The 17,814-nt window shown below is 43.1% G+C and overlaps 2 protein-coding genes across 2 annotated transcripts; both read right to left on the reverse strand.

The window, feature by feature from the left end:
- Positions 1-1,631: 1,631 nt before the first annotated feature.
- On the reverse strand, positions 1,632-3,191 carry LOC130860886 (lysine-specific demethylase 4D-like). Its single transcript, XM_057749431.1, has one exon. It carries the CDS (start codon positions 3,186-3,188, stop codon positions 1,632-1,634), a length of 1,557 nt encoding a protein of 518 aa, XP_057605414.1. The 5' UTR covers positions 3,189-3,191.
- An 11,406-nt stretch (positions 3,192-14,597) lies between these two features.
- On the reverse strand, positions 14,598-16,758 carry KDM4D (lysine demethylase 4D). The gene has a single exon (XM_057749768.1). The coding sequence runs from the start codon at positions 16,689-16,691 to the stop codon at positions 15,135-15,137; it is 1,557 nt and encodes a 518-aa protein (XP_057605751.1). The 5' UTR covers positions 16,692-16,758; the 3' UTR covers positions 14,598-15,134.
- Between the last annotated feature and the right edge of the window lie 1,056 nt (positions 16,759-17,814).

Raw genomic sequence — 17,814 nt, forward strand, 5'->3', positions numbered from 1 at the left:
TGGGGCTTCAAAGTCCAAAGTCTTCCTGAAATTCTGTCGGGGAGGGCTGGACGGAAGAGCGATGTGGTTTGCTTCTCCGGAGTGTCTCCTTCTGCATCCAAACTATCATTTTCAATTTCCAGAATTTATTCTGAGTCTGGCCACTTCTGTGCATTTTCAACACTAAGGCCTAAGTCAGTAACCATCAACTCTTGCCTGTATTAATACATGTTCTAACTACTTCTCCTGCCCCCACATGGTCCACAGAATAACTAAGGTGATTATTTAAGTATGCAACTTACAGCACGTCCAGTGCTGTTTTAAACTTCCAATGCCCTCTCATTTCAAGTTGAAAAAACTCAAATACTTAACATGAGCTTCAAGGTCCTACACACTCTGGATCCTGTTTCTCCCTTCTCCAGGCACCAGACACAAATGAGCTTCCTTTCTATCCGTGGAAAAACACAAACACTAAGCTGTATGTTAGGTGGGTTACACTTGCAGTTTCCTCCAAGTGGAAATCAGCTCCAGACCTTCCTTCTTGTCATTTGGGACTCAGAAAGGTCTCCTGCTCTATGAAGTATTCCCTGACCACCTGAACCACCCTGCCCATTCTGCTCACTCACCCCATCCCCTTTAATCTCTTCACACAACATATGGCCACTAGAAATGTTCTTGTCCATTTCTTTGTGAGTTTGTTTATTGGGATGTATCAATGACAACCATGTGAAATATACACATAGCATGGAACGGCAGTGGAGACTTGGAGGGAAGATTTCCAGATGATGGCACTTTTGGTCCTAGGTTTGCTCACCTCTCCTAGCAATTGGGGTCAGCCAAGTACCAGGTGATTTCCACCAAGTCATCCTTAAGATATGGCTGCAAGCCAAACCCCTCAACCCAGCCAGCCAGCCAGAACCCAGCAACCATCCCCCAAACTCATTCATGGACACCACACTATGCCACAAGCTCATAAAAATGAGTTTGCTTGAAATGTTTTGATATAATTTTCATGAAAAGGGCAGAAAAAATGACCACCTCTCAGTTGACGGAATGAACAACACAAGAAATAAAGTCAGATTTTAACATTCTGATTACCTTTAATATATTTGCGACCAAATGCTGGCAGAGAACACATTTTCAATGCATCAAAAAGGTTATAAATGATTATCTGAGCCTCTATTGACCTAATTGGTCAAAAGGGCCTAGTTTGGCAAGAAAAGCGGGAAGGGAAAGGAAGGAAAGGGGGAAGAGGAAAAGGGGAGAGAACTGGAAGGGCATCAACACCCAGGATTCTGCAGAAGCTCAGCAGCATCCAGAGCTGGCCCGCAGGATGGGAGTCTGAGGTAGATCGGGCTCTGGCGACCTCAGCAGCATCTAGCTTGCAGAGACACTAGAGTGTCCAGTGGGTGAAACCTCAGTCGGTGACACAGGAGTCAGCAGTGTCCAAAGATTCCAGGGTCTGGGAGGAAGAACAAACTTTGGAGCATTTGGGAAACCCCATGGACCCAGCATGTCCAGTGGCAGCACAGGAGGGACTCTCATGCAAGACTAGCGACCTGCACACACCCAAAGCTCTGACGAGTAAATGTGACCAGACTCAAGGATCCTCCACACACAAGAGCAGTGGGGTACAAAGGCATCCCCTGGGCTTAGGAGACAGGGCCACGGCCACACATGGAAGCCTTAGCGGGATGCTGGAGCCCAGGGCTGAGCGGGGCAGGGTTGTCCTTCCGAGGTGCCTCCTCAGGCAGGGCCTGAGCCTCGGGGTCCTGAGCTGTGTCTACCGAGAGCCGCCTCTTAGCTCGGGCCTGGACAGTCGGCTCCCGAGTCCCCTCTTCCGAAGAACGACGACGAGGACCGCATCTGCCAGTTGGCTGTACCTCAGGGACTGATGGACCTGGGGTCGGTGGCCGGGTCCGGCCAGGCTCCAGGAAATAGCGGACAGCTGAAGCCCCGAACGGGGCAGCAGAGGAAGAACCCCGGGCCGGCAAGCGGCGCAGGGACACAGAATGCACAGGGGCTCCGTGGCGGGTCCCACCGCTCGCAGCCACAGGCCGACCACGGCGCGGGGCCCTGCAGGACTGCGGGTGCCTCGGGCCAAGCGCAGCTCCTGCAGGCGCACGCACCTCCCTCCAGGCGCTCAGCCCCTGGCCGCCAGGCGCCGTGGGCTTCGTGTGGTCCACCACCGCCCGGTCCTGCCCGCGTTTCCACAGCTCATAGCGCTCGGGTTGCAGGATGCGCACGAAGGCGTCCATGGAGAAGGCGACCCGGGCCTCCCCACAGCTGCACTGCGAGGCCACTTTGCCATAATCGATCCAGCGCGGGGTGGCGAAATTGATGGCTTCGGCGCAGTTGAAGCCATGGTTGAAGCCAGAGTGGTAGCCATAGGGAAACGTCACCATGAACTCTCCAGCCTCCTGCGTGACCCGACCGAAGGGGATGCCGTTGTCCTTGAGGACCGTGGGCGAGATGAGAGCCACCTTGTGCCGCAGGAAGGCCTCACAGCCCCGCGAGCTGCCCGGGAAAAGCTCCCTGGCCAGGCGTTCCAGGCGCCGGCCGTGCTCCGGGGGCACCGCGTACCAAGTCTTGGGCTCCCCGAAGTGCAGGAAGTTGATGCTGTAAAGGTCCATGTCCTCCGTGTGCCAGGCGAAGGCGGTCTTCCACATGCCGAAGTACAGGTAGGGGGTGTTGACGCCCTCGATGACCACTCCGCACTCCTGCTCCAGCAGGTCCTGAATGGTTCCCAGGTGTCCAAGGTTCCACTGCTTCGTGTTTTCGTCAAATAAGGAGCCACTGACGTCCGCGCCATATATTGGTGAATCATAGAGGCGCGTTTTCCAATATTTTCTCTCCAGATCCTCAAAATCAGAGTAGAACGGAGTCTGGTGTTTTTCACTGTTGGTTAAGCGGCGATACTCTCTCAGGGTCATGGCTTTCTTCTTTGTGTGGTATTGAGTAAACACACCTGCCTTCCCAGTGACTACCTGCTGGAGGGGAGCAGCTATTAAGATGTCATCGATATCATCGTAGGTCTGTCTGGCTTTCCATCCTTTGGGTGGAATTACCTTGGCTAGGCCAGCTCGGTGTGCCCCTCGCGATTCCATGTAAACAATATACTTGTTGAAATCTTCAAATTCTTCCGTGGTTGGGTGGAAGGTCATAATCTTACAACTTGGGTTCTGGGAACCAAAGTGCTTAGACTGCATGGCTGCAATATAATAAGCAGCGGCCTCCCAGGTTCTTAGGTATGCTTGGGATAGCTGAGAATGCTGGGGAGTAACCTCCTCTCTATACTTTCCTTAAAACAGTTGTGATATACCTGAGGGGCAGTAACTCAGACTTGAACTCTTAAACAAATGAAGAGGTATCTTTTCCAGTCTTGTCAATCCATCAGAAGGATTCCACTCTTGTCAGCATTTTGGAGCCAAAGGAAATAGAGTGTTTCCCAGAGGAGAGGGCTGTCTGAGCCAAGTCCCACCTCAGCTTGCAGCTCTGTGAGTTCCCTCTCTTGGGAGTATAAGTGCCTCTGAGGCCTCTTGGGATTCACAGTCTTGAGTGCCTGGGTGGCTTCTCACCTCACTGTAGCAGAAGGTCTCTTCTTGGAAGTTTCAAAGCCAAACCTAAAGAAAATACAGAATATTTGAAAATAAGTGGATGACAAAAGAAACTGATTTAACATGAAGTTAAAGGAAATTGTATAACAATCTTTATTTCAAAATTCAAATTTAAGGGCATAAAGTACACTTTTTTTTGGTAGGAATGTAAATTGGTGCAGCTATGGTACATACTATGGAAAGCAGTGTGGAGCTTCCTCAAAAATTTTAAATCGAAGTACCATGTGATCCAGCAACCTCACTTCTGGGTATATATCCAAAGGAAATAAAAACAGAATATCAAAGAGATGTCTGCCATCCCTCGTTCTTTGAGGTATTATTCATAATGGAAACCACCAAAGTGTCCATGGATGGTTGAATGGATACAGAAGATGTGGTATATATATACAATGGAATATTACTCAGACATAAAAGGAATGAAATTATGTCATTTGCGACAACATGGATGGTCTTGGAGTGTATTATTCCAAGTGAAATAAGAGAAAGACAAATATGGCATGGTATCACTTATATGTGGGATCTTTAAAAAAAAAAAAAAAGTAAAACACAGAATCAGAGTAGAAAATCGGTTGTGGGGACAGAGAATGGAGTTAAAAGAGTATGAAATGAATAACGTTTGAGGGTATAATGTAAAGCATGCTGATTATAGTTGGTAACACTGTAATGTATAATGAAATTTTCTGGAAGAGTAGGATTTAAATATTCTTACCCCCCAAAAGTAAGTACATGAGGTAATTGTGCTAATTATCTAGTTGGGGTGGGGAGGGGGGGGATGGCCTTTCACAATGTATACCAAATTACCATAATGTTCACTCTCAATATTTTACAGTTTTACATGTCAATTATACAGCAATAAAGCTGAAATTTAAAAATAAAGAATTAGGGCAATCATAAGACAGAAAAAGAGGAATATCTAACAGAACTGAAAGGAAATTAAGCAAGCTTGAAAATAAATGAGTTAAGCACTCAGCTCAAGAAACTGGATGGCTTAACCTGAAAGATAAATTAGGGAAAGGGAAACAAAAATTTAAACTGAAATAACTGCAAAAGAAAACATGGCACCCAATAGAAACGATGACCAAAACCAAAACACAATTTGCAGACCGTTAAAAGTATAGAAACATAAGTATGAAGAGAAAAGAGAGAAAAGTACAAGGAAATCACGTTATGATCAAATAGGGGACACAGCTAAAAACCACAGCTACCATTATAGATAGGGGGCCTATGTAAACAAAAGCAGGCAAAAAAGTACAGAACAGAAATGCACACATTCTTAGCAAGCATTATACTTAATGGGTAAATGTTTGAAACATTCTAATTGAAATCTAATCATTAGTTGGCACTGATAGACAAATTATTAGAAATATAGGGTTCAACCAAGTTTCTAGACACTTATTAGCATACAAAATCCATAAACCCCATACTCCAGTTTACAATCAATTATAAAGAGAAATAGTAAAAAGGTTTCAATCCCTTTAACAACAGAAATACATGGTCCCAATGAAGAAACCTAAAAATGATATGCATGTAATACTTGTACTTCAAGTGCAAAAATAAATGAGAATTTTACCACGAAATAAAGTTGGTTTTCGTATGTCATTCTTTTCATCTTTATGCTTTAAAGAAAAAAAAAAAAGGCAAAAAAATGCTTGCCTTCTGCTAGTCTGAAATCTTAATTCAAAATGATGATACACTAGGACCCAGAAAATGGTTTCCTTGAAGGATTCAGCCTCTAAATGAAACAGGCTGTGCTTAAAGTCCCATAGATATGGCCCAGCCCAATTTCAATTCAGTCAGCACCACCCCAATTCTAATACCCTCATATTCAATCAAAATCTCTAATTTGAGCCCACATATTTTTCAAGTCCCTTCCAATTGACTCACTCCTTACCCAGTTGTAGAACCCTCTTATTCCCATTGGATCATAGTTCACTAAATGAGGTGCTTTTTCCTGAAAATCTTTGCAATTTTTACCAAGAAAATATTAAAAACAAATTAACCCCACAAGTCGGAAAATAGTTTAAAGATAAAAACTCAAGGAAATGATATCCCAATATATAGTTCTCCCTCTCTCTCTCTCTCTCTCTCCCCCCTCCTCATAAAAATATGTGTGTATATATACATATAACGCAACACTTTTTAAAACTTGTGGTACAAAAACAACTCTTTTGCTCACAAGCACAAATAATAGAAATAAAGTGACCTACCTTCTACCAACGAAATCCTGATTCCACTTGGTGATATTCAAGGACCCAGAGAGAGATAGTGTTGTTTTGGCAGCTGGCCTCCAAATGCAGACCCATGTCCTGATGGCTCTGGCTTTATACCTGTGCAAAGGTATAATTTCATCAGCACCAATCAACAGTAATCATGTGACTAGGGCTCTGGTTAGTCAGCCCACTTTGTGCCCTTTTGATTTTTTAAACCAATCTTATAGCAAACTAAGAGGTTGAAAATAAAAGGAATGGGAAAGTCCAAGCAAGCAAATATTAAACAAAAGAAACCTGGTCTAACAGCAAGTAATCACAAATGTGTTTATAAGATAAAAGAAGCATAGCTTATAGTTATCAAAAAGAGACGCTCACTAGGAAACATTACAACTATGCACTTTATGCACCTATGCACATAGCCTGAGACATAGAACACAAAGACTGAGAATTATAAGGTAAAACTGACATATTTGTCATCATGGTGGGAGACATTTTTTTAAAACAGTATTCTCTCAGAAACTGATAGAAGAGCAGAGAAAAAGAGTAATAACGCTATAAAAGTTTAAACGACAAATTTAACAACTTTGATTATATAACCCACAGCATAGCAAAATGCAAACTGCTTGTCGACACATATAAAATACTTACAAAAATTTACCACTATAAGACCACAAAATAAATATTGATAAAAACTCCACAGAATCAATGTATTAAGCACAATCTTAACCACAATGAAATAAAATTGAAAGTCAACAAGTAAAAAACTGAAGCCAACCATATTCACTTAAAAAATGAATATCCACATAACATCTATAATAATGCCCACATAATATCTAAAAATCTATTGATTTTTATGTTCAATCCAAGTAGTAAGAACAAAACCAAAAAAAATCCCCTCAGAATTACTCAAAAGATAAGAATGATAGAATGATTAAAAATACGAAAGGGAGAACAACCACGTACAAAAGTAGAAATGATTAATAAAATAGAAATCTGATACTTAAATAAAATAATAAAGAACTAGCTAGGGGACTTTCCTGGTGGTCCAGTGGTTAAGACTTTGCCTTCCAATGCAAGGAGTGCAGGTTTAATCCCTGGTCAGGGAACTAGGATCCCATATGCCTCGCAGCCAAAAAACCAAAACATAAAGCAGAAGCAATATTGTAACAAATTCAATAAAGACTTTAAAAATGGTCCATATCAAAAAAAAAATCTTAAAAAAAAAAAAGAAAAAAGAAACGGCTATACTGATAAAGGAAATGAAGTTTCCAGGACTGGAGCACAAAGTATCTACAACATGAGTCTGGAGCACCCTGCAGGGCTCAAAATGAAAGACTTGTTAAAAACAGACACAGTGATGGGGGCACATCAAAGGGGCAAGGAACCAGGGGAAAGAGCTCCCAATGGCCAAAGTGAAAACAATTGCAGCAACAAAATAATGAAAGCAGTGTTGAATTATAACCAAAAGTGTAAAGTAAATATCTATGAGCTCATACTGATATAAATAAATGGTTGATTAAAATTGAAGAGAAGAAACAATCTCTTCTGCAGAAGAGGGCAAATAATTATGTAGTACTCCACCCTAAATGAAGAAAGCATAATCCTCTGCTCCCTAAGTGTGAGCAGCAGGTACAGAGCGACGAATGCGGATGGGAGCGAGGGAGAGGTAGTAATTTTACAGACGAGGACCCTGCCAAACACTGCTTCAGCCAGGTCAACATCAAGAGGCATAAGCTACGTTGACAGTATGTGTCCTTGATATGACGTGATTAAAATGTGATAAAATTACTCTGTAATCTTCCTCCAAAAAATACGTAAACTGAGCTAACCATAAGAAAAGCATTAAATTCCAATAGATGGTCATCCTACAATATACCTGACCAGGATTTCCCCAAATCATCATGTTTCTATGCAAACATTTGGTCAATAACAAAGAAAGTCTGAGAATCTGTTACAGCCAAGAGAAACCTAAGGAGACATAAAACCTAAATGTAAAGTTATTTTGGATGAGATCTTGGAACAGAAAAAGGGCAGAAAGTGAAGAAATCTGAACAAATTATTGCCTTTGGTAAACAATAACATATTGATATTGGTTCATTAATTGTAATCAATATACCATCAGAATTAAGATATTAATAGTAGGGGGAAATGTGAGTAAGGTGTGGTGGGAAAGCCCTGAACTACGTGCTCATTTTTTTTTAAATCTAAAACTGCCCCCCAAAATGGGTATACTAAATATAATAATATAAATAATAAATAAACAGAAGGCATTCACAAACAATATTAGAATGAAAAAAACTAGAAACATGATCTGGATTTTGGAAACAGGCTATAGTACAACACAATATAAACCAAATGATTCTAGGAACCACTAGTGACAATTTTTTAGAGCATTTTTTAAAATTAGGGTATAGTTGCTTTACAGTGTTGTTTAGTTTCTGCTGTGCAATGAAGTGAATCAGCTATGTGTGTACATATATTCCCTCCCTCTTGGACCTGCCTCCCATTCCCCGCCCCCTCCCCACCCATCTAGATCACCACAGAGCACAAGCTGAGTTCCCTGCACTATACAGAAAGTTCGCACGAGCTATCTGTTTTACACATAGTAGTGTTTTAAAAGTATCTTAAAATTAGGAAATATGCAGTGTGTACAGAAATCTATACAGTGTATATGTACACTTTAACAAATAACTGTAGGGTGAACAAAAATGGAACCACCACCCAAGTCAAGAAATGCAGTCTTGCCAGGAGCCAGGCAGCCTAACTTGTGTTCTTTTTCCCAGATTACAGCCTCCTCTGCCTCCTAGACTGGGCTTATCCTAACTATTCGCAGCGTAATTTCGGTAAACATTATAAAATGAAAACTGTGTCCATTTTTGAAAAAGCTGTATAAGCGTGAAGAAATACGATTGTCTTCACCTACTTTAGCGTGTTCTTCTGTGTACATTCTCTCGTCATTGACGCTGTTGCATGTAGCTGGACTTGTCTGTTTCGGGGCTGTAAAGTATTCAACCTTACAAACTTCCCACTGTTGATGGGGCTTTGGGTTGTTTCCACTTTTGACCTCTTACAAACACAGTTGCTCTGGAAATTCTCTGACATGTATATTGGAGCACACGTGCACTCATGCCTACAAATGGATCTCTTGGCCCTAGAATATGTACGCTTAAGTTCGCCAAGCTTTTTCAACACGTTTTACCAATTTACCCACGAGCTGCATGCAGAGGTGCTCATCACCCTTCACTTCTGCACACCTTTGGTGATTATCTGCCTTTTTAGTTTTAGCCGATTAGGTGAGGGTATGGGGTACCTCACAATGATTTGCATTTACTCAGGTATTCATGAGGATGAACCAATTTTTCTGATGCTTATTGGCTGACTGGAGGTGCTCCTTTAGGAAGAGTCTCATCAAGTATTTTGTCCATCTTTCTGCTGGGTTGTCTGTCTTGTAGTAGTTATATGTTCTGCTTATTAATTTTTTACTGGATATGAGTAACACAATATCTGTTCCCACTCTTTGGTTTGTCTTTGCACTCACTTTTTCATGTCTTTTGATGAACAGAAGTCTCTCTTTACCTCTAACAGAAAAAAATATTATTAAAAGTAGCAAAAATATGGTGACCCTATAATGCCAGACACTGTTCTATGCACTCTGCATAGAATAATTTATTTATGCCTTATCTTCATAATGACCCCATGAGGGAAATCCTATTAACCCTATTTTTCATATGAGGAAACTTCGTCGAGAAGATATTAAGAAACTTGCTCAAGGTGACAGATCTAGTAAGTAGTGATGTATTCAACCAAGAATCTCCAAGATGATTCCTTAAGAGAAGACCAAGGAGGGGTGACTTTTCCCCCACCAAACTGTGATGCTTGAGCTGCAATGGACAAATATATCTACACACAGAACAGAGAGGCCAGACACAGATACATGGACATGTGGGAATCTGCATATGATGGAGGCCGCTTGCCAAACCAATGGGGAAGGATGGACTATTCATTAGTGGCATTGGTGCTATTTTGAGGGGTAGAATCAGAGCTTGACTTCACAACCACTTACATAAATAAATTTGAGGTGGATTATAGACAGACGTAACACAGACTTTTAAGAGAAAAGATTGAAGAATGTCTTAATGAACTCAGGGTGGAACAATGTCTTAAAGAACCAAAAGCACCATGATGGAAATGTCTGATATATGTAACCGATTCCAAACTAAGACTGTTATGGTTAATTTTACATGTGGACTGGGCTAAGAGAAGCCCAGATAGCTGGTAAAGCATTATTTCTGGTGTGTCTACATGGCTGTGCCAGGAATAGAGTAGCACTTGCATCAGTAGACTGAGCAAAGATCACCTTTACCACCACAGGTGGGATCATCCAAACCACTGAAAGCTTGAATAGAACAAAAGAGCAGACGAGGGGTGAATTTACTCTCTCTGATGAGCAGACACATCCGTCTTTGCCTGCCTTGGGACATCTGCCATGAACACTCCTAGTTCCCAAGCTTTTGAACCCAGACCCAGACCATATTCCTGATTCTCCATATTGAAGATGATCCATCTGACAGATCATGGGATTTCTTGTACTCCCTAAACACATGAATGAGCTCCTCTGATAAGAGCTGTATATATCGTCTATTAGTTCTATTGCTCTGTAGAACCCTGACTAATACAATTACATAAAAAATTAAAAGAAAGTATAGTCTAGGAGAATTTTTTCACCATACAAGCAGCAGACAATGAATTAGTATCCTGAGTACCACATAACAGCAATAAAAAATAGTCAAACCAAAAAAAATGGGCAGAGCCTTAGAATAGGTTATTCACAAAAGAGGAAATCCAAATGGCCAATAAATACAAGAAGAGGTGTAGGATCACTAGTAATCAGGGAAATGCAATGAGATACAAGGTTTTGCCCATTTAGCTTAGGTCTGACAATATAAAAAAATTAGTCAAGATATGGAGAAACAAGAACTCTCTCACAATGTCAACAGAGATGGAAACTGGAAGGTGATCTGACTTTTCCTAAAAAGTTGAAAATTAACATAAATACAACCCAGTAATCCTATGTACAAAGCTGTTCTGTAAAGCCTTGTTTGAATAAACAAAGATTTACGAATAACCTTGTTGTCCATCAGCAGCAGAATGAAAAAAATAAGTAAATTACACAGATCTAGTTGACTTTGTTGAACTAACTAGGATCTATATACAGCAAAGTCTTTAGGTCTTATAACTGTAATATTGACTTTTTAAAAAGATGATGGTGGGGCTAAGCTGATAAGACCACACAACATATTACCTTCTGTTTCGTAGACTTCTGTCTATACTCTTGATGAATATACACTGAACACGTGATTATTATTTCTCAGAAGTGAAGAGAGGCCTAGGAGAGATCGTGGCAATGAGAACAAAGATGGCTCTATCCTTGCCTTTATATATTTTTCTCTTTTTTAAATAAATTTTGTCTACTTATTTATTTATTTATTGCCTGTGTTGGGTCTTCATTGCTGCACGCGGGGTTCCTCTAGTTACCACGAGCGGGACTACTCTTCATTGCAGTGAGTGGTCTTCTTATTGTGGTGGCTTCCCTTGTTGCAGAGCACAGGCTTCTAGGCATGCGGGCTTCAGTAGTTGCAGCACCTAGGCTCAGTAGTTGTGGCTCAAGGGCTCCAGAGCACAGGCTCAGTAGTTGTGGCGCACTGGCTTAGTTACTCTGAGGCATGCGGGATCCTCCCGGATCAGGGCTCGAACCCATGTCCCCTGCATTGGCAGGTGGATTCTTAACTGCTGCGCCACCAGGGAAGTCCCACCTTTATGTAATTTTCATTGTCAATATGCCTTCTTTTTCTAAGATTAAGTATAGCAAACACTTATTGGACATGGAGGAAGAGCTGGATATGGGCATCTTTTCCTGAGAAGAATGGTCCAGATTGAGAGCATCCAAATTGAGTGGGTCAGTCAACATGAAGTAAAATAGAATTTTCACTAGAATTGCTTGATGAGCCCCCTTCATAACAACTCCCAGCTCCTGATCCTTTCAAGAAGACTAATTTGTTTTTTTAATTAAAGTACAGTATAGTTGATTTGCAATATTGTTAGTTTCAGGTGTACAGAAAAGTGATTGATATAAATCTACATATTTTTCAGATTGTTTTTCATCATGAATTGTTACAAGATATTTAATATAGTTCCCTGTGCTATACAGTAAACCCTGTTGCTTTTCTATTTTATGTACAGTAGTGTGTATCTGTTAATCCCATACCCCTTTTATATTCCTCCCTTGCTCCCTTTCCCCTGGCTAACCACAAATTTGTTTTCTATGTCTGTGAGTCTCTTTCTGTTTTGTATATACATTCATTTGTATTGTTTTTTAGATTACACATGTAAGTGATATATTTGTCTTTCTCTGTCTCACTTACTCCATTTAGTATGATATTCTCTAGGTTCATCCATACTGCTGCAAGTGACAATATAATTCACTTTACGACTGAGTAATACTCCATTGTATATGTATACCACTTCTTCTTAAACCAATCATCCATGGATGAGTGCTTGGGTTGTTTCTATGTCTTGACTACTGTAAACAGTGCTGCTATGAACACTGGGGTGCATGTGTCATTTGGAATAGGAGTTTTTGTCTTTTCTAGATGTATGCCTAGGAGTGGGATTGTTGGAATATTTGGTAGCTCTACTTTTAGACTTTTAAGGAACCTCCATACAGTTTTCCACAGTAGCTGCACCAATGTACACTCCCACCGACAGTGTAGAAGGGTTCCCTTTTATTCACACCCTCTCCAGCATTTATTATTTGTAGACTTTTCGATGATGGCCATTCTCACAGGTGGGAGGTGATACCTCATTGCGGTTTTGATTTGCATTTGTCTAATAATTAGTGATGTTGAGAATCTTTTCTTGTGCCTGTTGGCCATTTGTATATCTTCGGTGGAGAATGCCTACTTAGCTCAAGAAAACTAATGGAGGAACCAGTATATTGGTATAGCTAAACTGTATTCTTAACACTGCTTGTCCTTATTGGCCAAGGGAATTGTTTTTAAGTATGAAGGTAACTGAGTGAAAACATAAGGAGTACAATGGGAGCAATATTTTCTGAAAATTGCTTTTGTTTCTTTTCCTTCAAAACCCCCAATTTGGTTATCCTAGGCTCTCTGGGACATGTATCTGCCAGGGACGAGACTGTGATATTCCTGAAATATCACAAGGAGAAGAATGTCAGTTTCTAAAATTTAAAATAGGAATATGAGCCAGACTACCATCTTCCTAGAGACTTTTCAGGGTTCCCTTATTTCTCTGCACGGCCACATCCACACTGCCCTAAATTAAAGGACCAATCCCTGCAAGATCTCAGTTGCTTTTCACATGAAAGCTTCCTCCTTGCTGCTGTAAGATCTGTGATGGTCCAGTTGCTCTCTGGGGCTGCTGCCTTCCCAGTAATTCTAGTCTGCTTCTATCACATGGTTCCACCATCTCAATACAGGGCTTAGTCATCTTGTCAGCTAAGCATCTCACTGCCATCCTCCACTGAGGATCCTGCGTTGAGTCTCTCAGCTTCGGTTTTCCACAGAATACACTACCACAAAGTTGCCGGGCTGCATGGTGACAGTGATGAGACATGGGGTTTTGTGTCTCCTCAATCAGAGCTTCCAACAAGCCTTACTTTTTCATTGCTCCTGCCTGTAGTTTTACATGGGGCTTCAAAGTCCAAAGTCTTCCTGAAATTCTGTCGGGGAGGGCTGGACGGAAGAGCGATGTGGTTTGCTTCTCCGGAGTGTCTCCTTCTGCATCCAAACTATCATTTTCAATTTCCAGAATTTATTCTGAGTCTGGCCACTTCTGTGCATTTTCAACACTAAGGCCTAAGTCAGTAACCATCAACTCTTGCCTGTATTAATACATGTTCTAACTACTTCTCCTGCCCCCACATGGTCCACAGAATAACTAAGGTGATTATTTAAGTATGCAACTTACAGCACGTCCAGTGCTGTTTTAAACTTCCAATGCCCTCTCATTTCAAGTTGAAAAAACTCAAATACTTAACATGAGCTTCAAGGTCCTACACACTCTGGATCCTGTTTCTCCCTTCTCCAGGCACCAGACACAAATGAGCTTCCTTTCTATCCGTGGAAAAACACAAACACTAAGCTGTATGTTAGGTGGGTTACACTTGCAGTTTCCTCCAAGTGGAAATCAGCTCCAGACCTTCCTTCTTGTCATTTGGGACTCAGAAAGGTCTCCTGCTCTATGAAGTATTCCCTGACCACCTGAACCACCCTGCCCATTCTGCTCACTCACCCCATCCCCTTTAATCTCTTCACACAACATATGGCCACTAGAAATGTTCTTGTCCATTTCTTTGTGAGTTTGTTTATTGGGATGTATCAATGACAACCATGTGAAATATACACATAGCATGGAACGGCAGTGGAGACTTGGAGGGAAGATTTCCAGATGATGGCACTTTTGGTCCTAGGTTTGCTCACCTCTCCTAGCAATTGGGGTCAGCCAAGTACCAGGTGATTTCCACCAAGTCATCCTTAAGATATGGCTGCAAGCCAAACCCCTCAACCCAGCCAGCCAGCCAGAACCCAGCAACCATCCCCCAAACTCATTCATGGACACCACACTATGCCACAAGCTCATAAAAATGAGTTTGCTTGAAATGTTTTGATATAATTTTCATGAAAAGGGCAGAAAAAATGACCACCTCTCAGTTGACGGAATGAACAACACAAGAAATAAAGTCAGATTTTAACATTCTGATTACCTTTAATATATTTGCGACCAAATGCTGGCAGAGAACACATTTTCAATGCATCAAAAAGGTTATAAATGATTATCTGAGCCTCTATTGACCTAATTGGTCAAAAGGGCCTAGTTTGGCAAGAAAAGCGGGAAGGGAAGGGGAAGAGGAAAAGGGGAGAGAACTGGAGGGGCATCAACACCCAGGATTCTGCAGAAGCTCAGCAGCATCCAGAGCTGGCCCGCAGGATGGGAGTCTGAGGTAGATTGGGCTCTGGCGACCTCAGCAGCATCTAGCTTGCAGAGACACTAGAGTGTCCAGTGGGTGAAACCTCAGTCGGTGACACAGGAGTCAGCAGTGTCCAAAGATTCCAGGGTTTGGGAGGAAGAACAAACTTTGGAGCATTTGGGAAACCCCATGGACCCAGCATGTCCAGCGGCAGCACAGGAGGGACTCTCATGCAAGACTAGCGACCTGCACACACCCAAAGCTCTGACGAGTAAATGTGACCAGACTCAAGGATCCTCCACACACAAGAGCAGTGGGGTACAAAGGCATCCCCTGGGCTTAGGAGACAGGGCCACGGCCACACATGGAAGCCTTAGCGGGATGCTGGAGCCCAGGGCTGAGCGGGGCAGGGTTGTCCTTCCGAGGTGCCTCCTCAGGCAGGGCCTGAGCCTCGGGGTCCTGAGCTGTGTCTACCGAGAGCCGCCTCTTAGCTCGGGCCTGGACAGTCGGCTCCCGAGTCCCCTCTTCCGAAGAACGACGACGAGGACCGCATCTGCCAGTTGGCTGTACCTCAGGGACTGATGGACCTGGGGTCGGTGGCCGGGTCCGGCCAGGCTCCAGGAAATAGCGGACAGCTGAAGCCCCGAACGGGGCAGCAGAGGAAGAACCCCGGGCCGGCAAGCGGCGCAGGGACACAGAATGCACAGGGGCTCCGTGGCGGGTCCCACCGCTCGCAGCCACAGGCCGACCACGGCGCGGGGCCCTGCGGGACTGCGGGTGCCTCGGGCCAAGCGCAGCTCCTGCAGGCGCACGCACCTCCCTCCAGGCGCTCAGCCCCTGGCTGCCAGGCGCCGTGGGCTTCGTGTGGTCCACCACCGCCCGGTCCTGCCCGCGTTTCCACAGCTCATAGCGCTCGGGTTGCAGGATGCGCACGAAGGCGTCCATGGAGAAGGCGACCCGGGCCTCCCCACAGCTGCACTGCGAGGCCACTTTGCCATAATCGATCCAGCGCGGGGTGGCGAAATTGATGGCTTCGGCGCAGTTGAAGCCATGGTTGAAGCCAGAGTGGTAGCCATAGGGAAACGTCACCATGAACTCTCCAGCCTCCTGCGTGACCCGACCGAAGGGGATGCCGTTGTCCTTGAGGACCGTGGGCGAGATGAGAGCCACCTTGTGCCGCAGGAAGGCCTCACAGCCCCGCGAGCTGCCCGGGAAAAGCTCCCTGGCCAGGCGTTCCAGGCGCCGACCGTGCTCCGGGGGCACCGCGTACCAAGTCTTGGGCTCCCCGAAGTGCAGGAAGTTGATGCTGTAAAGGTCCATGTCCTCCGTGTGCCAGGCGAAGGCGGTCTTCCACATGCCGAAGTACAGGTAGGGGGTGTTGACGCCCTCGATGACCACTCCGCACTCCTGCTCCAGCAGGTCCTGAATGGTTCCCAGGTGTCCAAGGTTCCACTGCTTCGTGTTTTCGTCAAATAAGGAGCCACTGACGTCCGCGCCATATATTGGTGAATCATAGAGGCGCGTTTTCCAATATTTTCTCTCCAGATCCTCAAAATCTACGTGTGGTGGAGTCCGATATTTTTCAGTATTTGCTAAGTGGCGATAGTCACCCACAGTCATAGCTTTCTTCTTTTTGTGGTATTGAGTAAACACACCCGCCCGCCCAGAAGCCACCTGCTGGAGGGGAGCAGCTATTAAGATGTCATTGATATCATGGTAGGTCTGTCTGGCTTTCCATTCCTTGGGTGGAATTATTTTAGCCAGTCCTGCTCGGTGTGCACCTTGGGATTCTATGTAAGCAATGTATTTATCGAAATCATTAAACTCTTCTTTGGTTGGATGAAATATCATTATGCTACAGCTTGGATTCTGGGCCAAATTGGACTTAGACTTCATAGCTTCCGTTAATAAGCAACAAACTCCCAAGTTTTTATTTATGTTCTGGATAGGTGAGGATGCTGGAAAACACTACTTTTTCAAAAATGGGTTTGAGTATCTATGAGTCAGCAGGAAACCCAGTGGACTTGAAAGCAATGAGTTGATAATAATTCTTAGGCTTGCTGATTCTGCAGGGGACTCCACCTGGGCAGAAGCTTGGCCAGGACTGATGCTGGCTGAGCCTGCAGGTCTGCGATGTCCTCGGCTGACACTTGGCTCTGTCCTATTGAGAGCTAGAGAATCATCCAGTCCTGGGTGGGTATCCCAAATGTAGTGTCTTCAGGGTGGTGTCGAAAACAAAACCTAAAAAATAAATAAATATATAAAAGGATACAGAAAGGTTGAAAACTAATGTTTGCAAGAAGTAGTTAGGGAACTACAAATAAAACACCACCATGGAATATAATTGCATATTCAAATAAAGGCTAAAATTTCATAAGATTGACATACAAGAAATGGTGCTGCTGTGAACAATGGAAATTCTTGTACTCTAGTAAGGAGAATGGAAATCATTACATTCACTTTGAAAAACTATTTGGACAGTAGCTACTAAAATTGAGCTTACCCATGTGCTATGATTCAACTGTTACCACATGCCTAGGATATGTGTATGTTTGTACACTGAAAGTTAAGTCCAAGAATGTTCTGAACAACATTATTTCTAGTAGCCAAACACTGAAAACTACTCAAAACTCAAATGCCAATCAACATTAGAATGGAGAAACACATTGTAGTATATTCATACAACAGAATACAATACAGCAATGAAGATAAACAAGAACTACGTGAAAATATAGGAATAATTCTATAAACATAATACTCAGCAAAATTATGCAGACTCAAAAGAATACCTATTCTATGCTTCCATTTATATAAAGATAAAAAGGAGGCAATCTATGTAAGAAGTCAGAGTAGTGGTTACCTTTGCGAAAGAGAGAGGTTGTGAGTAGGGCTAAGAGGAAGTCTCTAAAGTAATGTGAATACTTTGTTCTGAACCCAGGTGCTGGTTACTCAGCCATCAGAATGGCTAATTGTCATAATTCATCAAGCTATGATGATTTTCACAAATTTCTGTGAAATA

The sequence above is a fragment of the Hippopotamus amphibius genome, chromosome 9 (genome assembly GCF_030028045.1).
Source record: "Hippopotamus amphibius kiboko isolate mHipAmp2 chromosome 9, mHipAmp2.hap2, whole genome shotgun sequence".
Lineage (NCBI taxonomy): Eukaryota > Metazoa > Chordata > Mammalia > Artiodactyla > Hippopotamidae > Hippopotamus > Hippopotamus amphibius.